The sequence below is a fragment of the Xiphias gladius genome, chromosome 20, assembly GCF_016859285.1.
Source record: "Xiphias gladius isolate SHS-SW01 ecotype Sanya breed wild chromosome 20, ASM1685928v1, whole genome shotgun sequence".
In the NCBI taxonomy this organism is placed as follows: Eukaryota; Metazoa; Chordata; class Actinopteri; order Istiophoriformes; family Xiphiidae; genus Xiphias; species Xiphias gladius.
Genome location: NC_053419.1, coordinates 23607517 through 23633854, shown reverse-complemented (window position 1 = coordinate 23633854; position 26338 = coordinate 23607517). Strand labels below are relative to the sequence as shown.

The following is a 26338-nucleotide window of genomic DNA, read 5'->3' as shown; positions in this document are numbered from 1 at the left end:
GATGATGTTGTTAGGTTGTGTTGTTAGGCCTACATACGGAACAGGAGACAGTTTTTGTTATATTTTTTGACGGTAAAATATCCATCAATTATCACAAAACAAGCAGAGATTAGCGGAAAAAGTAAACCTAATTTTTAGTACTTCCATAGCCTGTTAATCATCTTGCAACCCTTGAGACCTGTCTTGCGACCACTCGTGAGGGCCCTGACCCCTTAGGTTGGGAACCACTGCTTTAGCTTTTCATCAAGACGCAATTCCAACATCACCGACGTGAAAAGATTTAAATCTGCTTAATTGTCGTGAAAGGTTTCCTTTGAAGAACGAGCTCCTTACTTTCACCGCAGCCTGCAGGCTTCAGGCTTCTGGCCTCCGTTCAGTTTGACAAGTGCTGTTGTCTTGCAACGATACTCTGATGGGTGGGAGGCAGATCCTGCCCCACAGCATTTCCCCCACTTCCTAACCATTATAATGTCCTAATGATTCCCTCTGTTGCCATCCTGAATACTAATAAGAAGATAATGCTTCCTGCCACGATAGCAATTTCCAGAGGCTTTCCTGCTGCAGTTAATTCAGCTGTTGAGAAGCTTTTAACCAGATGCTTGATGATATTAGGCACTCTGAGGAAGCCAAGTGCTACCCACATAAGTTTAATGAACCAACGGCATTCAAAGAGCCAGAAATAGATTACACTTATTTCTGCATTTAGGGCATTTTATTTGGCGCCATTATCCAGAGATACTCACAACGAGTGCAGCCACACAAAAGAGATCACTAGTGTTACAAGTAGCTAACAGTATGGGTCAGACCCAAACCAATGAGGCAGTAGGTGCAGAAAATATCTCTAAAAGACATGGATGTATAATAGAGAGGTGAAAGGTGTTTATCGTCACTCTAAAAGCCTTTAGCATCCGTATACTGCAATTTGAGCCAAAAATGGTAGCTACTCCTTCTCGGAGCCATAACTCAGTGAAATCTGAACATGACGGTGTGATATGCCTTTTTTTTAGATTCAGCGTAAGTCACACTTTCGCAGATCCATAATCTCTGATGTCCATTGTAAATGGACAACCATGAGACACCCCTTATAAATCCAGAACTTGCCTGAGAATCGTCGTCTTTTTAGGGTTTTCTTAAGTATCAACGCAATCCAGTGACAGTTGTCTGTACATCCCACGGCACGCTGCAACCAGGCACTGCTGCTGGCTAATTCGGCAGGCATGAGATGGTGCTAATTTGCCAAAATGTAAACCGATAAAGCTAAAAAAAAAAAATGGGCTAACTAACTGAATTCATGGCAAAAACCCCTGCTGTAATCAAAATATCAAGCCAACAGGCCGGCCGGCAGCGATATGCGGAAAACCGCGTGACTCGCTTTATCCCGGTGAACTGATAATTCGGAGTTTTATTTTACTTCGTTAATGTATTTCTACATCGCATAACCTCATCTTACTGAAAAAATATATATACGCAGTAAAATCAATATGTAATTTAAAAGCTACTCATTCTTTTTTAATGACCAGGCATCGTCCCCATGTTCTGTAATATCTGTATCAGATGGGCCATTAGGATACACTCAGTGCATTTTGGAGAGTAACACTGAACGTAAACATAATTTAGACGTGCGAAACAATGCCTTTTTTTTGCACTTGAATATAAAATGTAAATGTTCAAAATGTGGCTTCCACCACAAATTCCTCAAATTAAAGCTGACATTTAGAAAATATTCTTAGTAACTCAGGGGGTGAGTATGAGGTTGTCAAGCAGCTCATTTTAAAATCGTTGGACTCACGGCAGGAGAATATGCACCTCACACAAAATGTTGTGTCAGTGATTATCTGAAATCAACAGACAATTAGAAGAGGCACTCAATACAGCTCAGTCCTTTAGTTAGCCATTAGTTTTACAGACAGTGTTATATTGGTTAATGACAGAATAGTAATGAAGGGGGGCTGAGGTCATGGGGTAACTAAAATCAGTAGGTCCCCTCCTGTTGGGAAAATGCATCAGATATCGTGTCAATTTGTGAATAATGACTGAGGAGATCCTGCTTGTTTGTCAAGTCAAAGGCCGGACGGTGGTGCAGGGGAAAAAGGTCACGGGGTCACCGCGATCAATATGCTCTTTCCTCACGCGGTCGTGAAAATGCAAACCAGAATCAAAATTCACATTAACCTGGCAATTTGCTAACGGGAGAGACTGGTGTTAGACAAACACAGAAAGTGCTGGGCACATCACCTTTCCCCGGCGATTAGCGGAGGTAAAGATGAGCCAAGAATCGGTGACAAGGGATCGACAGTTTGACATACCAAAAGGAAATGCCGTGATGGCGCTGATAATGATTAGCAGGGTTGGTTTCAGAGCTGAACACGGGGCACAGTGAGGTTTCGGAGAGTCCTCTGCAGCACCATAGAATGCACGACGTAGTCATGTTGTAATTCTGGACCTGATAACGGTGGTAGATGACAGGTCCAGAGGATCACCAGAGACAATTCATCCTGGGGTTGACGTGAACCTCTGAACCAAGGGTCATGGCGATCCATCCAACAGTGGTGGAGATATGTCACTCAAAACCACACATGTCGGCCTCCTCGTGGCGCCTCTTTCCTCCTTCAAGAACACCAGTGCAGGAGACGCCAGAATTTCCAAAAATTCCTTATCCAATGATGTTTGATTTGTGTCCTTCCGTTCGGTCGTTTGTGGTGCAGTTGGTTTCAGTTGATTTCTTGTTGTCTGCCACTCATAAAACATGCTTTTTCTCTCATTTACAGCGGTGGCGCTAGTGCAAGTCATAACAGATATTACCACAACTGATAACAGCAACATGAACAACGACACCAACAACAACAGCAGCTGATAATAATGTTCACACTTGAGAAGCTGGAAAATATGATTTTTCTGCTGAGACTGAGATGATTAATCAGTTATAACCAGTTGTCGCTGGTTCATTTTATAATCAACTAATCAGGTTAGGTCCAGGCACTGGTTGGCTTGTGGGGGCCCGTGTAAATAATAAAACTGCCATACATAGTGCGGGTTTCATCCGGCCCCCTTTAGGGACCTTTACTTTTAATATCTGAAATACATTTTCCTGATTATACTTAGATACTTTTACTTTAGTAACATGTTCACTGCACTTCGGTGTTGGACTAACTTGTCTTGTTTTGATCAGGGAAAAATCTACATCCGCGCAGGCTGTGAAACCCTTTTTCTTTCTTTCTTTCTTTCTTTCTTACCTCTTTTTTTTCACCTCTCTCTTCCTCTAAAACGCTCCCATGTCGTCCCCATAAAAAAAAGAAAACTATATCCGTGTATTTTACAAGGGACGTTATTTTAAATTAATTCCATAATTATTTTACGGCGTGTTTTGTAGATATTTTATAGTGCCGCCGGGTGGGGCAGCGGAAGGATATCGGGCTGGTTGTCTATAAATATCTCTCCGCAGCTGTTTTCTTTGCCAAAAACAGCTACATCGTCCGGAGTAGAGCGGCGTAAACACCATCGGGAACAATTTGCTTGTAAGTAATTGGAGCTTTTTAAAGCGTGAACACTGTGTTTACGCCTGCTTTTTTCTTCTTCCATCCTTATGTATCGTTCTGTGATGTTGTGTGTGTTAACGTTAACTTAGCAGTTGATGGCGAACGAACCAGTAGATACGTCAGCTGTTTTGTTGGCCTAGCCTGAAATAACACGTCGTCGGGACACAGCAATATTTGTCTCTTTAATTCAGTCAGTGGAATCGGCGGAGAATCTAATACGAAACGTGAGAGGTCAAGTCGGTGGATAAATCTACGCCACAGTAAACGACAAAACGCCGACCATTTCTTGCGGCATCCGGTTATCTTAGCAACGTTAGCTTGTTAGCTTCAACAGCTGTTTCGTCAGCTGGCCGGACACAAATGCGAAGCGTCGGGTCAAGGTGGCTGAATAACCGAACACAATTACCTTCTGCTCGATTAAATTCCGGGGCTTTTGTGTGTTTTTGTTTTGCCCCCCCAGTAGGCTGTTCGATAGCACAGCTGTTGTTTTGGTTTTTTGTCACACAGATTCGGGTAGAAAGTGGTTAATTGTACCGCAACGTCGCCTAATGGTTAGCTTAGCTACATGGATGACGATGATTTTAATTTTACAGCTGCAGCGATTAGTCGATTGAAAAAAAAATGCAGCTATTTTAATAACCGGCTAATTAAATACCAAACATCTGCTGGTCCCAGCTTCTCAAATGTAATAATTCACTGCCTTTTTTTTTTTTTTTTTTTTTGTTCTGATAGTTGAGTGAATATTTGAGGGGTTTCGGTCTGTTTGTAGTTCAACACATTGATTTTAATAAAAGTCAAATTCAAGATTATAGTGTTCTTAGAGTGATGGAAAACGATTGTCTCAGACGAAAACTAGCGCACAAAGACAAACGTCTGAGTCTGGGGTCCTACCCTGGAGGGGTGGGGGGGCTTTTAACTTGTGTATATATCCTGGAGCCTATTGTCTCTTAATCCACCAATGTCTGCATCCAGAAAAATGGATTGAGTTAGACTTTTTTTTTTTTTTTTTTTTGGTTTTCTTTTTCTTAAATGAGTGTTTTAAATCACAATCAGAAAGGTTGCTGCTGCTATTTTTTAAATAAATTGTAAATGAAATATATCTGGATTTTGGGCTTTTGATTGAACAAAACATTTGGGATGTCACGTTGGACTCTTGGAACTGATGGGTATTAAACTATTGACCTTTTGACAGATAAATTGATATGAAAGTCAGATTAATAATGAGAGTGATTTTAGTTGCAGCCCTAAAATAACACATTGGACTACAGACTTTAATGAAGAGACTGTTTTCAGTGTTCCACCATTAAATATTTTCTTTCAACAGTGTCAAGATGCAGATCTTTGTGAAGACCCTGACTGGCAAGACCATCACTTTGGAGGTCGAGCCCAGCGACACCATTGAGAATGTCAAAGCCAAAATCCAGGACAAGGAAGGCATCCCTCCAGACCAGCAGAGGCTGATCTTTGCTGGTAAACAGCTGGAAGATGGCCGCACCCTCTCCGACTACAACATCCAGAAGGAATCCACTCTCCATCTGGTGCTCCGTCTGAGGGGAGGCATGCAGATCTTTGTGAAGACCCTGACTGGCAAGACCATCACCCTGGAGGTCGAGCCCAGCGACACCATTGAGAACGTCAAGGCCAAAATCCAGGACAAGGAAGGCATCCCTCCAGACCAGCAGCGTCTCATCTTTGCAGGCAAGCAGCTGGAAGATGGCCGCACCCTCTCCGACTACAATATCCAGAAGGAGTCCACCCTCCATCTGGTCTTGCGTCTCAGGGGAGGCATGCAGATCTTCGTGAAGACCCTGACTGGCAAGACCATCACCCTGGAGGTCGAGCCCAGCGACACCATTGAGAACGTCAAGGCCAAAATCCAGGACAAAGAGGGCATCCCTCCAGACCAGCAGCGTCTCATCTTTGCAGGCAAGCAGCTGGAAGATGGCCGCACCCTCTCCGACTACAACATCCAGAAGGAATCCACCCTCCATCTTGTGCTCCGTCTGAGAGGAGGAAACTAGGCAGCTTCTGATCATGTCTCAGTTCCAGTGCTGGAATCGCTGATCCTGTTGCCAGTCATTCCTTTTTCTTTTTTTTAAGTTTCAATAAAGGTTTAGCATTCCTGAACTATGCTTTTATTGGCTTTAGTTTCACTTTGCATTTCGTTTCATTGAGTTTGGTAAATATACAAACACAATGTAAAGACGCTAAAATCGGATGCATGTTTGTGATTAGTGGTCCAACATGGACAAGAGTTCACTAGCAGCCTCCAGTTGACAAGTTGGTAGATCTGAGACCTGAAATGTAGCTTCTGTTTTTACTATGACCTTGAAAGCAAAGCATCTGTGGAAATCCTGCTGTTGCGTGTTCATCATAACTAATAAACGGCTTCTCACTGTCACCCGGTCAGCTTATTATTTTCTAGTTAGGCAGAAGATTCGTAACTTCTGCCTCTGTCTGGGAGTTAGTTGTTAGTTAGGTTGCCAATGATCCTACCTCCATCAGTGTCCGCTGGTTATTTTCAGCTGCAGCTTCGTAACTTCTGCCTCTGGGTCTGGATAGTTGGTTACTAGGGTTGCAACCAATGATCCTACTCATCAGTGAGTCCGCTGGTTATTTTCTCAGCTGCTTCGTCTTTAGAACATCGACTAGTGAAACACCTGCAGTACTCTGGAACCCCAATGTGACCTCTTCAAGTGCCTTGTCTGATACCTGAGCGGGATTCAGCTTCACAACCGTATTAAGCAGAAGCCTCACAAATGAGAAGCTGGAACCAGGTAATGTTTTAGTCAGGTATCAATAGCTCCAGATTGTTGCAGGTCTAGCCGTTGCGGATTCATAAAAATGTTTTATTTTTCAAACTTCAAATTCCAAACCAAATTTGACATCTACACAAGTAATTTTTGTTGCCCTGCTTAGCCAAAGAACTAGTGGGACATAAATTCTCATAGCAAGAGCTAACGTTTCTGAACACTTGGAGGTTTTTCTTTTCCTTGGTCTACGCAGGGCTTTGGTATTCAGCCACTAGTTGTCACCAGAGGACCAACTTAACTAACATTGCAACATGCTGTGGTTGACGGGACAATTCATATATTGTACTATTGCAGAACAGCGTGTGTGTATATTCTTGCTGGTTGATCTATTTTGGTGGTGGAAGCAATATTCACATCAGTTAAGAAAAAGTAGCGAAACCACGCTGTAGAAGTCCAGTGTTAGTTCTTTAAGTGTAATAAAATGCACTAAAAGTAAAAGTGCTAATTATGCAGTGTTATGTTACATTGATCATTAATTAGGTATAAATATATAGGTAGGACTTTACTGTTGCAGTTGGTTGAGGTGAAGCCGTGTAGTTTAATCTACAACAATCCATCATTTATAGAATTTTATATATTTAAATCTTAATTTGTAACTAGCAACTATAGCTGTCAAAGAAATGTAGTGGAGTATTAGTATAAAGTGGCATGAAATAGAAATACACAAGTACAGTACTTGAGTAAATGTACTGAGTAACTTTGCTTCACTGTTGCTGATATTTGTACCAAAACAGGGAAACTGTTGACTCATCAGCGACGGAAGGCTTAGTACATTTACTCAGGTACTGTACCCAGGTACCACTTTACTTGATTATTTCCAATTCCAATCCAACTGTATACTTCACTACGATTCTGAGGGAAATACTGTACTTTTTAACTCTACATTTATCCAACTACTATAGTTACTAATTACTTTGATTTTGCATACACAAAATATGATCAGGTTATAAAATATGATGCGTTATTACGGGTTAAAGGCCTTGCATGCGTAGACACACGGGTGTTTTCAGATCTGCGGCCGGTTAAACCTGGATTTATGAGAGTTTATCGTGCACCAACAAGAACGATGAAGTTGTGACTTGCTGCCGAAGCCCTGAAAATGACTTTCTGATCTAGTTTTCCGAGATAATAGCTTGTGTTTGCCAACTATCTTCTGCTGTGTGCTTCTCAGTTTGACCCTCTGAAAGGGGCTGGTGTGCGTAATAAGTACTTTTACTTTGATACAACTACATCTGGCTGATAGTACGTCTGTACTTTTACTCAAGTAGAAATTTGAAGGCAGGACTTGAGTAGGACCCACAGTGACGCCTTCAAATGCCTTGTTTTGTCCGAACAACGAATTCAGTTCGCTACCATCAATGGTGGAATGTAACCGAGTACATTTACTCTTAATGTACTTTACTCGAGTATTTTCATTTCCACGCTACTTTATACTTCTACTGCACCACATTTCAGAGGGAAATATTGTACGTTTTACTCTGTTTGTATGAGTTACTAGTTATTTTCCAGAGTAAAATTTTACATACAAAGAATATGATTAGCTCTTAAGAGTCTTCAGATCCAGCACCACAGTTTCATAATATTCCATTGCAAGTGAAAGTGCTGCATTCAAAATACTATTTAGGTAAAAGTATCAACAGCAAAATGGATTGAAAGTATAAAAGTGACCTGGTCCCCTGTGACTGGTCTGTGATTCTCTCTGACGTGATCAGATCATTGATCCTGAGTCATGGAGGCTTCGGCAGCGTTTTACTGTTGGAGCTGCTTTTAGCTACGTCACAGACAGGGAGATCGTTCAGTCCACTGGTTCCCACCGTTTTATTTTTAAATTGGTCACATGTCAAATTGGTTGGAAACCACCGATTAAATATTTAACCTTGTAAAATTGTATTTCATGAGCTTGCGTGTTTTTTTTTTAAAGTAAAATCTTAATCTGAAAAGTAGAAGCTAAAACTGTCGAACGAATGTATCGTTGCTACAAGTACAACATTTCCCTCCGAAATGTAGTCGAGTAGAAGTAACAAAATACAAACACTCAAGTAAAGTACAAGTAGCTCAAAATTGTACTGAAGTACGGCACTTGGGTAAATGTACCTGGTTCCTTTCCAACGCTGTCTTATAAAATATAATGCACCGTTCTAGATTGAGACGGTGCATAAAATAGTTCAATCTTAGCTACAGCAGTAAAATGCTGCTCACAAAGAAATGCATCGAACCAATGAACCAATATTATAATATACAATAAAATAGTAAACCAGTGACTCTTAAGTAAAGGATCTGAATGCTCCCTCCACCACTGACTATCGCAGAACCAGCAAATATTCATGTTTGAGAAGCTTTAGGCAGTGAAATACATTTGTTTTTGCTTCATAAACGACACAAATGATTAATCGCTTACGAGTTATTCCAGATTAATTGTAAATTTACCGATTATTCGACTAATTACTTCAGTTCTGAATGTTAAAGTTCATCAGTTCTCTTTGTCTCAATATTAAATTTCCTTTTTCCCCTGCCAGCACTTTGTCAGAAACTGAAACTGCAAGTAAATTTAAAGAAATGACGACGTCACAACTGGGCTGCGTTACAGGAGTCAACATTTGACAGAATCTGATCATTTGTGTCAACAAAATGAATGGATCCTGTCTCCAGCTACAAACATTTAAATAAGTAGATTCTCACAAATAAAACTGAGCAATCCCATCGAAATAAATATGCAAAATCATGTTAAATATTATAAAACCATGAGTTTTACGAGTAAAGTTGTGGTTTTATTCGTTCACTACCTCGATTACCGCAAACCAGTTTCTAGCCCCAGCCTCTTCAAATGAAACACCGTGCTCAGGGAGCTGGTCTCAACCACCAGAGACAGAATTGAAATGCAGTTTTATTACATTTTCAGGGCTTAACATCCATAATGCAGACAAAAGCACCATTTAATCAACCTCTTCTCTACCGTTCTTTAAATGCACAAGAAAAAAAGAGCAAAGGTGAACAAATCGACTGATGCCTAACACAGGTTCAGAGTGGGTTCATGTATTTTTATTAACTCATTTTGGTTGTTTCTTTCTATTAGTGTCACTACAGGAAGCTGGTTTCTGGAGATATGACCTGAGAGCTAAGGTAGTTTTAGGTCGGGGGGGGAGGGGGGCTGTATAATACGATGGCCTGACATTTGATAAAAATCCAATTAATAAGTGTGAAAGATCACTTCCTGTATGCTCACCAGGCTGCAGTTCAGCCTCTAAAACACTGTACTGAAACCGACACGTGGAGATATCAGACAGATTATGAGCTGTAATCAGTACGCAACGCTTTGCACCTTCTCTGTGTGTGTGTGTGTGTGTTTACAGAATGGTCTCAGTACAGGAGTCACCGAGGTGAGCGTGCAGATTTCTGTAAAAGTCTCTGTGTGTTTCAGGTGGTGGCGGGTCAGTGGGTGGGTAGAGGCTGCGTTGCCGTCTGGAGTAGAGGCCAGACTCCTCCAGGTCTGACTCCACCTGGATGCTGACCTGGGGCACGGGCTGGCGAGGCGGCAGGAGCGATGGCGCGTCCCCGGGGACGAGGCTCGTCTGGGAGTGGACAGGTGAGGGGGGGCAGGAGATCTTCAGGTGCAGAGTGATGCTGAGGAACAGTGGCGGAACCGGCCAGGTTACACTTTTACTCTCACACGTACACCCAGTGGCCACTTTATTAGGAACACCCAACTAACGCGGTCTGATCCAACGGTCCTGTAATAAATCCTCCTCCGTGAAGGTTCTAATGTTCAGTTTCTCTTCAAACTGTTCTGAGAGCTCAACTCTTTGTTAGTTTGCGTTGTACGGGGAGCTGTTTCTGTTATTCCAGACGTGGAAAGTAACTGAGTACATTTACTCAAGTACTGTACATAAATACAACCTTTACTTGCACTTCAGTATTTCTATGTTATGCAATGATATACTTGTACTCTACCACGATTCAGCGGGTTGTGCCGCTGGTGAACTGTGTTGCGATTCAATGAGGGGTGTTGCTGCTATGTTGTCCACCCCGCTCATATCAAAGATGGTGGCAGGCTGAATAACCAGTGGTGGAGGAATTCAATGTTTGAAGGTTCCAGCTTCTCAAATATGAGAATTTGCTTCATTGTCTTGTTTTACGTCATAGTAAATTTAATGTTTTGGGATTTTGGGCTTTTGTTCGGGCGAAACAAGACATTTGATGTCATCCATTTGGGCTCTAGGAAACTGTGGTGAGTTTTTGTTTTTTTAACTGTTCTCCGATGTTTTATGGCCCAACAATCAATTGGGAAAATAACTGGCAGATTAATCTACAATGGAAATAATGTTGTGTGCAGATTTTTAAAGTTCCGGCACACGCGTAGCCAGAGCACACAGGTGTTCAGGCCACTTCTTCGGGCTGTGTGGGTGTGTACAAACTGTGCTGGAGGGACATCTCCCTCATCTCTCTGTTGGTCTTGCTGATTGCATATTTATTAGTCCAGTTTGGTGACACTACGTAATTCCCAGCAGACCTCCACCCAACTTGCACCAGACTGGAGGTCTAATCAGCCAGAGTGATCCGACGTGTAGAGCCTTTTATTTGCAATGTAACAAGTCACGGCATCTGTCAAATAAATGTAGTGGAGTAAATAGCAAAATATTTCCCTCTAGGAATCTAATCAGGTAGAAGCATGAAGCTACATAATGAAACAGAAATACTTCAGTGAAGTACACGTTAAAATTACAGACGTGCAGTGCTTGAGTAAAGTTGATTCAACACGGCTCTACAACAGACACTGAACATCAGAACCTTTATGGAGGAGGATTTGTTACAGGACCGTCGGATCGGACCGCGTCAGTCTGGCTGTACCTGATAAACCGCCAACTGAGTGGACTGTACACATGCACAAGATCAAAACTACACAAAGTGTGAGCACTGAAGCTGTAACACGCACTCTCTTTTATGGGACAATCATTTTGAAATGGAACTTGTGTGATTATCTGTCCGGCATCATTGAAGGTGCAGCGTGTTACATGGAAAAAAAAAAAAGGCAGTCTCAACGCCGCATTTTGTGTATCGGTGAGGGCCAGTTTGGTTGGACCGTCAAATTACTGAAGAGGGCGCTGTTCTTCAAGCTTAACGGGGACTCAAGCTTTCAGGGATTCTCCCACTGGCAGGCGGGTGAAGGAGTGAAATGCTGATGGAGGGAGAGAGAGGAGAGATGCATGTGGGCCGACACCAGGGAGGGAAGAAGTGTGAAGCTGCAACAGGAAAGCTCAGGGCAAAGCTCAGGGCAAAGCTCAGGGCAAAGCTCAGGGCAAAGCTCAGGGCAAAGCTCAGGGCAAAGCTCAGGGCAAAGCTCAGGCCAAAGCTCAGGGCAAATAGGGTAAAATTTCTAAAAAAAAAAATGGCAGGTTTCCTGATTCCTTTAGAATAAATCCAATCAGCTCCCGTAAAATTACGCAAAAAATTCACTACAAGCGTAGAATAGTACGATACAAACATTTTTTGACAAACGTTGTGTCCTTAAATCTAAGTTCTAGTTTTTCTCCATTGTTTTGATGCATTGTAAGAAAGAAAAGCCAAGTCTTTGAGACACAAACACCAAAACTGCGTTAAGTAAAGGCATTCTCCAAAACCACATACTGGCGTCTAAATAGAAAATACTGGAAGAAAAAACTATTCGCTTAAGATCGTCTTTTTCGACGCAATCTGCAGATACACAAAACTGAAAAAACGTGCAACACAACGGCAGCAGTTTGTTTCCTGATCTTTATCTTCTCATTTGCTTCAGCTCATATAGTTTTATCCAGATCCCACCTACTGTGGCATTCTCCGTTCCACAGTTTATCTGAAGCTGATAGGAGGTTTCAGCAGTCCGAGTCGGTTAAATCAAGTGGGAATCTTCCAAAATTACAGCCTTTTTAGTATAAAATTCCCTCTCTGTCTCTCCCCGGACAGTGTTGAAGCAATGAGCGGAGGAGTAGAACATACGCTTGATTTGACAAATTTGGACGAATGAAGCCTCATATTAGCTTCAGAAGAAGTTCTGAAAACGAGGACAGTGGGTTTCATCCCCGTCAATTACATTGAAACCGCATTGGAAAGGAATCTTTATTTCCACTATGAACGGACTGGATGATTACAGCAGCAGAACCTGGTACAAAGTTCATGTGAGCACTCGACTGTTGTTTTTAAGACTTGTGTGAAGTTGGGAGAAGTGCATCAAACCAGTGGAGAAAAGTGCGGCAGTGACAAATACCCGTTGATCTCGTTTCATCTTGATGTGTGCTCTTCATTTTCACACATCTCAATCTCGACTCTGCCACAAAGCAGAGGAGGAGTGTACTGAGTGTTCCTCAGACTTTGTAACGCAGAGAGAACAGCAGCCATGCAGGGGGACCGTGACACGCCAACACCTGCATACAGACTGGAAACGCGTGACGCGGCGAGGGGTGTAAGACGCAACGTGACCCTGGAGCGCGCTCTGACTGAATCAATGTGCTTTTTCACAGTCGAGGAACTAGGGCAACAGGAGCCAGTTTAAAGGGGAAAATTGGTATTTTCAAAAGAAACAACCAAAATCCTGTCAAGGTGAATGACCTCGAACACCCTCATTGATTAAACGGGCTGGAGTAAGATATCTGAAACACCTCCCGGTGTAACAGAATACAGTCCAACAGCCTCCACAATGATCATTAACTTGAATCGACAGCTCTCTACAACAGTTTCAACATAAACTCGACATTAGAAGCTTCGTGAAGGAGGATTTATTACAGGGACGGGATTAGTTTTAGCTGGTTGTACCCAATAACCTGCCAACTGCAACGGACAGATTTTATCCAGGCTCACGTTCGGGGAAGTGACCTGAGAAAAGAGGTTCGCAGCATCCTGCTGAGCCAAAGTCCCGGTGTTGCTGTTCTGTCAGACTGACGCGAAGACATGACCGTGCATCTCTCGAGTCCAGACGTGCTTCTTTTCTTATCTTTTGTTCGTGTCTCGCTGCCATCAGAGAGGCAGAGACCCGCCCGTTAGCAGAAAAACACTCCCGACTTGTAAAATGGATCATTATCAGGAAACAGGGCCCAGGTTTAATAAGGAGAGAAGGCTCCTATGCTGTTTTTATCAGAACTCCCTGAAAAAATAAACAGCTGTGGGTTTTCAAAGCCAAAAACTCTCAATAAAATCTCTACAACAGGCATCAGAATAAAGCCATTGAAATCCAGTGATTACCAGACACTTTAGATTTTGTTCCTCGTAGCTTCCCGCAGCCAAGACAATCACACCACTAGACTTTATATAAAACAGCAGAGGTAAATGACACCTTCTCGGGACGGAGCTACCCGAGCCTGAAATCTGCACGACTTTCAGGGGCACAGTGAGAGCGGAATCTTAATTCGCTGTTCGTATCAGGGGCAGGGCAGAGCGACCGTCCAGATGGTAATGCAAATGCAGAGCATGGCACATTTTACAACTGAGAAAAGTCATTATAATGGTCTGTCTAGATGTGCCAGGCTCTACAGTGACTCAAATACATACACCGGCAGGAGGATACTGGAGGCAGTGTTAAATTAAAAGGACAGACCTAGAGCGGAGGTTTTCAAAACCGCGAGGCGTCCCCTCCCCAGGGACGCTTGGAGGGAGAGACGGGGGCGGGTGCACGCTAAAATCGACGGCGGGTCACTTACTGCAGTTCTGCAGTTCTGGTGGATTCGTCCAGCTTTTGACACTGTCGGCTCACAGAGGCAGTCAGGGCTCTTGTCATAACTCAGTCCAATCGGCACACGTAGACAGTATGCACACACGTTTTTGGATTCAGTGTGACTTACGCTCTCTGAGGATATCATAACGGGGGGGTCTCACAGTGTCAGACTTTGAAAACCTCAGACCTAGAGTACGTACAACTTACTGAATATTCAAACGGCAATTTCATGCCCTCTGCACTGCACTGTACACAGTACTTTCTATGCAAGTGCACTGAATTATCTCCTACATTATCTCTACTGTACATGCCTGCAGTGTAAAAACAATGTAAGCAATCTGAATAGTCTACGTTTAAAAATAAAATGTCTAAAATCAAAATCAAAATCAACACACATATAAATACAAGTGATGCAGCAGCCGAGAACTGAACAGAGTGTGTGTTTCTACGCTGTGACTATGCGTTTGGTTGCCTGGACGTGAGGGCGCTGCCGTTCCAGCCGGTGTGTGTGTCAGGTGAGGAAATCAGATCACTGTAGGGCACGTGCAGTTTCAGCACACAGTACCTGCGGTCTAGTTCATTTTGATCTGACGCGACCGTCGAGTAAGGGTTCCCCTCCTGTGAGGAAACACAGAAACACACACACACACGCAGAGAGAACGTATGCACAAAACCAAACGGAACAAGCACCCACAGGCATGGAAACACATGTACAGTTCAACAGGAATACGAACACACAGACACGGAGAGATAATGAGGATGAACAAAAGCATCAGAAAAAGAGATTCCTAATGATCTTCACATCGACCGTCATAACAGCAACCAGTTCATCTTTACAAGTTGCACTGGACCACTGACAATTATATCATGTTTATATTTTTACTGCTGACCACCTTTAATACGGTAAAAACAGTGGCTCTGTTTGCAGGCACATCAAAAATGTGATTATTTGCATTTTAAGAAATGATCCGAGGAGCCAAGGTCAGAGCCTCGTCCACGCTGACCGTAAACATGGTCTTCGCTTCATTTTAAGTCTAATCAGTTCTGTGACGTGTGGTGACATTAAGGGCCGCGACAACCAATTATTTTCATCAGCGATTAATCTGCTGATTAGTTTTTCAATGATTCGTTTGGTCTATCGAAGGCCATCAATTAGAAACAGTGCTCAGATTCTAAACACAACACGGGTATGTGACAGATTATCATAGGGAGGTCAAGTATTGCGTTACTCCCCGAATTTCTCCCAGTCACATTTTTTTGTGCTTGTATAAGTAGCCAATGTGAGATCTATAACAGATAGCCCCCCCCCATGGTCACTAGCAACATCAAAAACGTGATTAGCACTCCATCTGACACATTTAGTGAAAGGCATCAAAGATCTGAAACAAATCATGCTGACGCAGCGAGAGGCGGAGGAAAAAGGTCGGTGTACTCACAATCAGAAGTCTGGATTTGGGTAGGGGGGTTAGCACGGGTGGGGTCTGGCTCTGTGTGGGGCTCTATGGCCTCCATGGGAATCTTCACTGGAGGGGGGACAGAGCTCGGGGGCTGAGTGACAGAAAGAGGAAGCAGTCGGCATGCAGGACAAACTGGGAACTTAAAGGATAAGGACGGTGCTATTCTACTTCTTTGTTATAATAAAAATAAGATATTCCTCTGAGCCACAGAGCTCCACTGTTGTCAAATAACTATCATACATACACACTGTAGTTTATTTAGACTCAGTCCCACACACACCTGCTGCCCCAGATACTCACTAGAGCACCGGATGCAGATTAATCCGCCGCTGAAAATAGTCCCCGACAAATGCTCTATTTCCTCCCGTTTGTTTGACTAAATCTACAGTGACCGGTTGTTTTAGGAAAATTACTGAGCCTTTTTTTTTAAAAATACAAAACTATACATTTGTGGGGTGTTTTTTTAAGATTAACCAACAACAGACTGTCTTGAGTGTGGTGATCCATGAGGGACCAGAGTCCAACATCGAGGGCGATATCGCGGCCTGTTAGCGGCGTGTCACCATCCAGTTTTATTTAACTTCCCATGTCGGAGTATAAGCGGCTCCACAAAAGAGGAATGGCTTTGCAGACAGTGATGAGATAGAAGTCTATGGTACTTTTCAATAAACCGTGAGAGCTGGATGTTCCCGTTAGCAGCCGAGCTAACAGGCTTGCTAACTGGCAGCTTTGTCTCCTGCTCTTTATTTACACTTATTTTCATTTACAACTGCGCCTCCTGTGCAGACCTGGGAGTGGTCACTACGCTACTGAGCCTCTAGGGCCCAATATTTCATGACGATTAAATTTAGCTGCGTCACTTCCTGGTGTGACCAGGCCGTAACACATCGTTGGTTTTGTTCTTCTCATGGGATTTGCTGACAATAACAAAAATATAGAATAGCACCAGCCTTATCCTTTAATAAGAATCATCAGTGGACAGCACCACTGTCCTCAAACTAATGCCGAGGGGCATCTCCTGTTCAGGGCTTTGGATGAGGACTGAAACCGGGACATAAATGGGGACAAAGATGCTCACGGAGGGGAGGGGATATACTAAAAGGAGGGTGGACGGACAAAAAGACTGTAGTAAGTGTTATACAGTGCCTTTTCAGCAACACTGTGGGACAGAGAGGAGAAACATACAGTATTAGTCAGAGAAAACAAACCCAGGAATGACACAACAGATGGAGTGACACACATTTACAGTAAATACAGAGTAAATACCAAGAAAAGAGACCCACGTTCACCAACTCAGGAGATTAGAGGGGCCGAGTGTTTGGCAGGCAGACACGGAATCTGCGTGTATCTACGCTGAGTGATCTTGTGTTTCTTTTCATGTTTGCTGACATTGCCCTCACCTCCTCGTCGCTCTCGGGCTCCGACGCCCTCTTCTCTTTCATCTTCCTCTTCTCATCCTCCTTCTTCTTCTTGTCTTTGTCTGGCAGGATGTCGTCCAGCCAGGCCAAGTCGTGCTGCGAGAACATCAGATCCAGCAGCTTCCGTACGACCATCAGACCCAGAATCTACACGCAGTGGAAAGACAGTAATCAAGCGATCAGTCTCCTCTCTCATTTTTTTTACCGCAAGGAAGGATCCTTGTTTTATTTTCAAAACAGTCGGAATTGATCAAGGCCCGGATTCAAGGTGCTGGAAATGTTGTGATTAGAAGTCTCATAACGCCTTGAAAATGAAGGGAACCTCTTCAGTATGTACATGTTCACATTGTAACTTCAATGAACTAAAACATGTTACTGTCTTGATGCTTAATATAACATCAGGCAGAGGGACAATGAGCGACCAAGAGTCCCAGTAACACACTCACCATTACTGGGAAGATGATGGCCAGGAATGTGGACTTGAGGATCCAGAGGACAGCCAGACAGACGATCTGGACGAGGGTGAAAAGATGGACGCGCCTCAGGGGAACGTGACGCAGGAAGGAGAAGTCCGGCTGGTGTTTGGCTGGCATGAGATACAGCTTGATACGCTCCCAGAACTGAAACAGAAAGATGCGGAACGCGTTCTCAGGTGTTCTCTCTCTGTCTGATGTGACAGTAAACAACTGACGACTTTTGGATTTTTGGACTGTTTGGAAAAAAACAAAAACAAGCGGTTTGAAGATGGCAGCTTGGGATTCAGGAAACCGTGACAGGAGTTTTTCCTGAGCTAATCCAACCACCATGCAATACAGTTTTTACTTTGTAGAGGTGGCAACATTCCTACATTTTCAGTATTCCAAGTTTTCAAGTTCTATTCTCGGTATTCTGTTAATAAAAAACAATGAATATCGACATGGCGTTCCATTGATTTCCATTATCATTCGCAATCAGATCTGTTGTTTTGGTTGATTTGCATAAGTGAAAGTGGAAAAGACGACATTTTAGGGGGCTGTGATTTGAAAAATGAATGCCGTGAAAAAAACTGCACTGATTAGTTGATTAATCGATTTGAAGAAAATTAATATGCAACTTTTCTGATAATTGATTTATCAAACATTTGATGGTTCCAGGTTCTAAAATGTGAGAATCTGCTGCTTATCTTTGTCTAACATGACAGTAAATTGATTCTCTGTGGGTTTTGGACGTTGGTCGGACAAAATAAGATGAGAGATCAGTGTTTTTTTTCACAGTTTTCTGACCAAACACTTAATTGACAAAGTAATCAGCACACACTGTAAGTACATAACCTTCAGTCTACCTGGATACCACTCAGTGAGGCCACTCCCATGTAGAGGAACACACCATACAGGACTGGCATGGGGATGTACTGAAATAAACAGAACAGCAGAACGGGCAAAGCAAAATGAAGTGTATAGTGTAAAATGAAACCAACTGATGCCGCTGAACAAGCAACGTCACGTAGAATATTCCCCGTTCATGCATGTGCCTCATCTGCCAACTGACCTGAAGGACAGGAGCGAGGAAGATTGAGAGTCCGGTCAGGACAAACACCAGAATGCCTGTCAACCTCTGCTCCCTACACATGAAACAATATCATGTTATTTTATTGATGCACACAGTGGAAAAAAGATTCACGCGGGCACATAAGCTCCAAAGAGAGCAGACCTTCGGGTAAGATTCTTGGTCTTCCGTGTCAGGATTGTCTTACCTGACTCCCAGGAACTGTGGCTGCTCCCCGGGGGCGCTGGACTCGCTCTCCATCTTCAGAGAGTCGATGTGGGCGATGGAGATGACAGTAGCGGCTACGTACCAGGGCAGACCCATGAAGGAACACACAGCCATCAGTACGCCGACCCAGAACAGGTCCAAGTGATAGCCACAACCTTTCTGCAAACGGATTCAACGACAGGGAGGGAAAAATCACTCGGATCTAACCATGACTGGCACATAAAGATACTCTGCTCACCTTTATGGACAGCAAAAAGACATGTTGCGCTCCTTATTTAAAAAAAAAAAAAAGTCATAATTATAAGGACTGTTCTTCGTTCTTTGACAGTTTCATGCAGAAAGGGAGCATAGTACCCTAGCAACAGCCAGGATTTCCTTTATGTATCACCAAGTCACTGAATCAGTGGTAACTACAGCTGAATTTACCAGTGACAGTTCTCAATGTAGCTGGTAAAAGCAACAGTCACTGACTTAAACTCTCACTTGCTACAGTAAAGCTCATTAGTTGAAAGTTGAAATTAAAATCGTAACTCATTATTTGAAAATTGGACCCTTTCAAACTGAGATTTCAATTAGAAAAAAAAACAAAAAAACATTTTCAACCCTACCCGAGTCGCTGTTGAATTTAAATAAAATTTCAATTAAAATAAGCCTGGGTTCATGGTGTGTTAAGCCTTATATCTCTTCTAAGAATGATTTTCTTTTCTTTGTTTGCAGACCTTCAGTTTGTTTTCCTTGCGGTTGACGATGACAGCGCTGATCTGCTGGTCCATGAAGATGAGGATGGTGACGAGGAGAGCGGGAACGAAGCTGGCCACATACCACCACCAGGGGTTCTTACCAAACGGCATCACCAACCAGCCGCGGTCGAGACGCGTCGGCTGCAGGACACACGCACATAGGAGAGAAAAATAAACATTAAACAAAGCTGTGCAGGCGAACAGGTCACTGCACGGATCTAACTTTAAAAAATCAAATGCTTTACATATACTTATATATATATATATATATATATATACAGTGGTGGAGGAAGTATTCAGATCATTTAATTAAGTAAAAGTGCGAATACAACAATATAAAAATACTGTGTATCGGAAAAGTAACCAGTAACTGTAGCTGTCAGATAAGAGGAGCGGGGTAAAAAGTACAATATTTCCCTCTCAGATGTACTGAAGTAGAAGGAAAACGTGGCAGAAAATGGAAATACTCGTTAAAGTTGCACTTGAGTAAATGTACTCAGGTACTTTCCACCACTGCTAGCGTGCACACCCAAAAGAAACAAGAAACAGATTCACATGCAGAAGGGCGGTCATATGTTATAAGAAAAGGGGATATGGTGGAAATAGACACTTTCTCTAGGGAGAAATCAAATACCTTGAACTCAGTTGGAACGATTAGTTTGGGTGTGTCTAACCCAATCAACATATCCAGACCCACAAAGGACATGATTGACATGAAGATGGCAAAATCACTGATTAGCTTCCTCAGCTTTACGTCCACCAGCACACACACGGACACACACACACACCGAGACAAATGGAGGAAAGACAAAGATGTGTAGTATGACGGTGAGGAGGGGAGAGACATGACAAATGTGCGTACACGAGGAAATGAAGACAGGAGAAAAGAGAAGACAAACTCTGTAAAAGAATCCTTACATTGATAAATCCACATAAAAACAAATGAAATGATGTGAAATGTATAAAAACTTGGTCCTTGAGGAAAGAAATGCATCCGAGCAGTGAAAAAAAAGAAAGAAGACGGGAAAGGTGAAAGAGGTCAAGTATTTAGGGAAGAGCGGACCTTGATCTCAGTGGGCACGTGCAGCTTGGGGGTATCCAGCTCCAGCAAGCGGTCCAACCCACAGAAGACCAGGATAGAAACGATGATGGCAAAATCACTGACCAGGGTGCGGAGCTGGAGCAAGTTCAGGGGGCGCAGAGGAGGAGAGAGCATGGGAGAGGACAGGGGTGGAGGTTTAAAGGTGGTGGTTTGGGTAATGCGGAAGACAGGGATGGGGCTGGGAACCAGGATGAAGCAGTCAAATTAAAGCTGCTGATATTTCATGCTGATATTCAGTAGCTTTAAGAAAGAATGCTGGTGATTTTCTATATTTTTTCTTATGTCAACAGATCCCACGAAAAGACCAAAACCAACAATGCGTTCGTCCGTCTTCTCTACCCTGTGAATCTCACCTCCACTGGTTCCTCACAAATATATAGTTTAGAGCAAAGTATCTGAAATGTACATGTCTGCACTGCAACACATCACCCATACATTTAGATAACAGCTGCTAAACATTTGCTAGCGTAGAGCTGGTTTGGTCTCTCGGGACAATAAGAAAAATAACGAATATCACTGTTTCCATGCTTTGAGAATATCCCGCCAAATTAGGACGTTCCATGGTTTCGCATGCAGGATGGAAGAGCCTCTAACAGCAGTACAGTCATCGTGGGACCACATTTTCTGCCTAAAGCATTCGGCGAGCGTGAGGCTGTCTTACCTTTGTCGGGAAGTAGCGGCTGAACTTGAACTTCTTAAGAGAAATGGTCATGGAATAGGTGCCAAAGAAGAGGATGAAGGACATGAGGGCCAGGTCAGGAACATACTTACAGGCGTTCCCCAACAGAGCGCCGCCATACTTCACACACTCTTTCTTACTCAGCTGACTCCAGTCCAGGTCTGTCAGGTTAAACTACGAAAGACAAGACACGGGTGGAGGAGGAGAGTGGGAGGAGAGGGGAGAAAGGGTGGGATGGGGAGTTGAAGACGAGGCGGGAAGCACAGCCGAAAATGGACAGTTGAAGGGTCGGTGGAGGAGGGGACAAGAAGCAGACCCAGAAGAGAGAAAAGACAAGCGATAACAGAAGAAAAGAGAGTACAGAACAAAGAAACCACAGCCACAGTGCTCTATCACAGCTAAAAACTTCATAGTAAGAAGACCCGTGGGACCGTAGGTATCAAGCATTTCAGAGTCCTCGGATTTACAGCTGCAAGTAATGATAACTTTCACGATCGATTAATCTGCCGACTATTTTCTCGATTAATCGGTTAACCTGGTTAACGTTGCCCGCTGTCATCCAGATCGCAAAAAATATTCAGTTAACAATCAGATATGACAATAGAAAAAAAAAGCAGCCAATCACCACATTTAAGAAGCTCGAACCAGCGAATGTTGCTGATTAATTTTCTGGCGATCCACTAATCGATTAATCGACTAATCGTTGCAGCTCTACTAGGAATCGCCCTTAAAGTTGACCCAGGACTAAAAAACACTCGGTTATTCATGACGCTGCCTTCACTGACACTGACTGAGGAGAAGACAGCGTGACGTCGCAAAGTAAAAAATATGATGATGATCTGTGGATTTCTGAAAGGTGTGGTGACAGTGATAGAGGCAACATTTGATATAGTAGCACCACTTTCCACATGTTACGGGTTTTATGTCTACAGGCCAATAACTTGAGTAACAGGTTACCAAGGTTATGAAAAAATATGAAGCTAAAATTAATAAATAGCTTAAATGTCACAACGACATTTACAAATATGCCATTTAAATGGTAGGTTGAAAGTAAAGACCGCAAAGCTATATTCATGGCTTCAAAATTAAAGTAGTGGGTAATATCACTCATTGCAGCAGAGTTGCATCATGCACATGTTGCACACAGGCTCGTGCATCAATGATATCAAAAACTCACGGGCTGTGGCGCAACTCTCCACTGAAAACATCGAATCTTGGCCTCCACTGTCCAATTCGCCATTTGGCCACAGCCCTCAACCAAATGCTTATTTCTGTAATGTCACCCGACCTTGGGTCACGGCATATTTCTCCAGTCAGATATGAACATTTGTCTCAAGTACTACAGCCCAGCTATTTCCGAAATAAATAATCTAGAGGATACAACAAGAACCTATTTTAGATTTTACCTGTTGTAAGTTGAAATAAAACAGGTGACATCCAGGCTGAGGGACGTGACTGTGTTCCAATAAAAGTTATAGTCCACTCTCACTGGGACTCTTGAGTAGTGCACATTATCTTTATGAGGTGCTATAAGAGGGATCAGAGTTTGATTTATTATTGCCGAGGTTGTCATCACTGTCGTACGGCTGCATTTTCAATGGTGACAGCGTGTGTTCTCCTCTGTTTCCCATTCAGGGCAAGTTAAATAAAAAACGATTCAGTTTTTTGTCAAAACAGGTTAGGACACCTCTGGATCTCACCTAAGTATCAGCAGAGATAGGAGTTATTTACCAAATGAAGAAAGCTGACGAAGGCCTTTTACTCACAGTCCTAAAAACCGACCAAACACTGATTCATTACTGAGAATTTTTGGCCAGTTAGGACTGATTTCCGACCCTGAGATGCTTGATAAATACGGGCCAGATTTTCTGTAGCATTGCTTGGTGAGGGGACAGGTTAAACAGTACAATATCCCAAACAACCGGGGATGCAACTCAGTTACCCAAAGCGCGGTTTCAGCAGCTGCTTTCCCAAAGAGGAAAAGGAAAGATTCGTGTGAGTGAGGATGATCAGAACCTTCTGTCTTTTGTCACTTACCAGCAGAGTCATGTTATCGTCTGCGATTGGAGCTGAAACATTCAAGCCCAGCACAGATGCTAAGAGAGACAACAGAAATGAAAACGAATGATGGGTAACATCAAACTTTCGGACTGCAGTATAATTTTCCCAGGTTATATCCCGGCCCCATCAGTATTTCTCTTAGCATATAGCAGGGTCTACCCATGTCTATAAATGCATACTCACTTTTCCAGACAGCATCCAAAAGTGAGGCACAAACAGACAAGACACACACATCATCACGGAGTAAAGACCAGATATTTGCATCGATTCACGGTGAAATATCTCCCCAATTGATTACTATGTGGGCATAACGACCTAATGTTTTCCTGCCAATTTCTCACGGGGATCAAGTCATTATGGTGATGATGAATCGACAAATTACAAAAAGAAATTATAAAAAATACACAACACTTTGCAGTTGTCATGTCATGCCACACCACCTCACAAAATTGAAAGGAATAGTTTAACATTTTTGGAAACACTTATTTGTTTCTTTCTTTTCAAGAGTGACATAAGGAGATTGATACCGATCTCACAACCTGGAGTCAGGGGGTGGTTAGACTAGCTTAGAATAAAGACTGGAAGCACGGGGAAACAGCTAGCCTGGCTCTGTCCATGGATCAAAAATACACCCACCAACACTTCTGAGGCTTAATCTGTACACAAACAATAATGCGACTTTAGGGGGAGCTACATGATGTAGAAGAGCAACAGTTTATCCGTCCGCTAAATACGTCTGTGCAGCCAAGCTGTTGTTCACTAAGGAATAGTTCCAACACGTAATTCCCCATAAAACCACAAACCGTTGATTTTACATTTCTCTCTCTCTGTGTACAGAGTAAACGAACAGCATCCAACAGCATTTAGAGGTGTTGGCGCATGTATTTTTTAAACTTTGAGACAGAGCCAGGCTAGTTCTTTCCCCCAACTACATCCCGACTCCAGCAAAAATTTCTACCTAAAGGTTGAACTATTACTTTAAGTACAGCAGTTAACGTATGTCAGCTCCACCTCTAAGTATTTTATTGGTCAATAAAATGATTTACCAGTAATTCAAGTGGCAATTTATGACCATGCTCGGTGAGGAATCTCCCTATCTCGCTAAGGTGATGACATTAAATATGATCACATTCAGTTGTAACAATTTCCCTATAGCACAAACAGAACATGTAGAGAAAAACAAAAGAAGAGTTTGAAGACTCACCCTGGTCTGGAGCGATGCATTCACATTTGTAGGCTGTTATGTAGTCAGGCTTGAAGTCACGGTTAATCGGGTAATACTTAAAGGCTCCTACCTGTGGAAAAGAAAAGTTTTTTTTCTTTAACATAGCTTTAAAATGTGTCTTAAGAGTTGTGCTGTGCATCTGTGTCGTCCTTTTGTATCTGTGTGAAAGTGTGAGAGGCAGAAATATTCGCCGTTCGTCCATTGCACACGACAACATGTTACCCACCATCTTCTTAATGGCATCGGAGATGAATATGAAGGAGATGAGGCTGGAGAAACCCTCCTCTGTGAAGCGGGTCATGTACTTGATGATGTAGCTGGCGTCCGTGAGTACCAGCAGAAAGCACTGTAGACACGAGTGAAGGCCAATCCACAGACGCAACTCCATGTAATCTATATCATTATTCCTGTGAAGTGTGAAATGTTAAAGAGACAAGTGCTTACGTCCCCCTCTTATCTGGTTGTTTGTGCTGTATACATCTGTGTGCTTCAGCATGTGTGCGTCTTACTTGCTGAATTCATAAAGCAGTTTTTCAAAGATGAGAATGGGTCCAGTAGAACTGAGGATGATGAGGGGTTGTCCGCCAAACATACAAAAGACAGTCCCTGCTAAAGCAGTGCCAAGGAAACTCTCCATCACTCCCTGAGAGAAAGACAGGGGACGGGCAGAGAGACATCAATTTACCTGTGAGGTAAAGTTTGTCAGCTGTAACGCTGCCTGGAGCTTTGCTGAATTGGTTCTTTATGTTGTGGTCTTTCAGCAGGGCTATGAGTACCTGGTAATTGTCGGTGGCATCCCCTAGCAGCCCTCCGAAGGTGATGGCATTTGTGATGCAGCCCAGGTAGATGAAGAGCACAGCAGAGATGGACTGGATATGGAAGCCGTCGTAGATATCACTACAATACCATGGCATCTTCCTTTTAATGTCCAGCCATAATCCACCAAAAATCCTATTAACACACGGTTGAGAACGTAGTAAAGAACCTGGACATGACATACGGTATGATATAGTCTACTCCAGTCCTCTCATACCTCCCAGTGAATTTCAGCTCCTCTCCTAGCTCATGTGGAACTGGGAGCTCTTCATCTTCTCCAGCCGCCCCACCAGCTGAGCCATTCATCTGACCCAGCTCATTCAGGTTTAGCACTGACTTCCTGGGATTAAGATAATTGAGAAAAGTGTTTCTACTCAACTCAACAACTTCTTAAATGTAAATGGCCTTTTGGACCATTTTCAGTCTGGCTTCAGACCACATCACAGCACTAAGACTGCACTGATAAAAGGTGTGAAATGACGTTTGTCTGGACCCTAAAACATCTGCTAAATCTTACGGCAACCTTTAACAGTTGGTTCGGATCATATCTCGCAGATGGGATCTAAGTTGTTGTGATTGGTGACCACAAATCTGAGAGGATCACAGTGACATGTGGAGCCCCCCAGGGTTCAATTCTTGGGCGTCTATTATTCAACCCGCACACGCTATAGGCCAAATCAGACATGACATTAATGTTGCTTATCACGGATACACAGACAACACTCAAGATTTACTTGGCTCTCTCATCAAATGATTACGGTCCCATAAACTCACTCTATCAGTGATTAGAGCAAGTAAACAGCCGGATGCAATTAAATTTCCTTCAGATAAATAAAGACAAGATGGAAATCAAAGGTGTCTTTGATTTATTAATTTGTCTACTGCACTTTTTCTTTCTTTTATTGAATTTTGTCTATTTTTATGTTATTTTAATTTATGTAAAGCACTTTGAATTTCCTCTATGCTTTAAAGGTGCTATACAAATATACTTGCCTTGCCTTGCCTTGACTTGAAAAAAACAAAACAAAGAGGCTGAGACAGCCCAGAGACCACGTGGACAT

The 26338-nt window shown here is 42.9% G+C and overlaps 2 protein-coding genes across 4 annotated transcripts in view; one reads left to right on the top strand and one right to left on the bottom strand.

The window, feature by feature from the left end:
- Positions 1-3389: 3389 nt before the first annotated feature.
- LOC120806463 (polyubiquitin-B) lies at positions 3390-5937 on the top strand. The gene is made up of 2 exons (XM_040157680.1): positions 3390-3515; positions 4861-5937. Exon 2 carries the CDS (start codon positions 4868-4870, stop codon positions 5555-5557), a length of 690 nt encoding a protein of 229 aa, XP_040013614.1. The 5' UTR covers positions 3390-3515; positions 4861-4867; the 3' UTR covers positions 5558-5937.
- A 3327-nt stretch (positions 5938-9264) lies between these two features.
- The window catches only part of slc4a5b (solute carrier family 4 member 5b), a 30689-nt gene continuing 13615 nt past the window's right edge, over positions 9265-26338 (bottom strand). Inside the window, exons 8-24 of one of the 3 annotated variants that reach the window (XR_005709685.1) lie at positions 25495-25617; positions 25238-25412; positions 24971-25104; positions 24688-24868; positions 24441-24531; positions 23213-23271; positions 21158-21349; positions 20458-20571; positions 19374-19535; positions 18635-18813; positions 18430-18502; positions 18224-18292; positions 17349-17522; positions 16885-17049; positions 15464-15575; positions 14593-14645; positions 9265-9970 (exon numbers count right to left, since the gene is read on the bottom strand). Coding sequence is in view for 1 of the 3 variants with exons in the window: in XM_040157434.1 (XP_040013368.1) it covers positions 9694-9970; positions 14593-14645; positions 16885-17049; positions 17349-17522; positions 18224-18292; positions 18430-18502; positions 18635-18813; positions 19374-19535; positions 20458-20571; positions 21158-21349; positions 23213-23271; positions 24441-24531; positions 24688-24868; positions 24971-25104; positions 25238-25412; positions 25495-25617 (2221 nt within the window). In the remaining 2 variants the exon portion in view is untranslated. Of the gene's footprint in view, positions 9971-13120; positions 13461-14592; positions 14646-15463; positions 15576-16884; positions 17050-17348; positions 17523-18223; positions 18293-18429; positions 18503-18634; positions 18814-19373; positions 19536-20457; positions 20572-21157; positions 21350-23212; positions 23272-24440; positions 24532-24687; positions 24869-24970; positions 25105-25237; positions 25413-25494; positions 25618-26338 lie in introns of those variants that run through there. The other 2 variants (XR_005709684.1, XM_040157434.1) reach the window with 2 other exon arrangements.

What these genes read in the sequence shown, in the direction of transcription:
- LOC120806463 (XM_040157680.1), top strand. Translation starts at nt 4,868, where the DNA reads ATGCAGATCTTTGTGAAGACCCTGACTGGCAAGACCATCACTTTGGAG.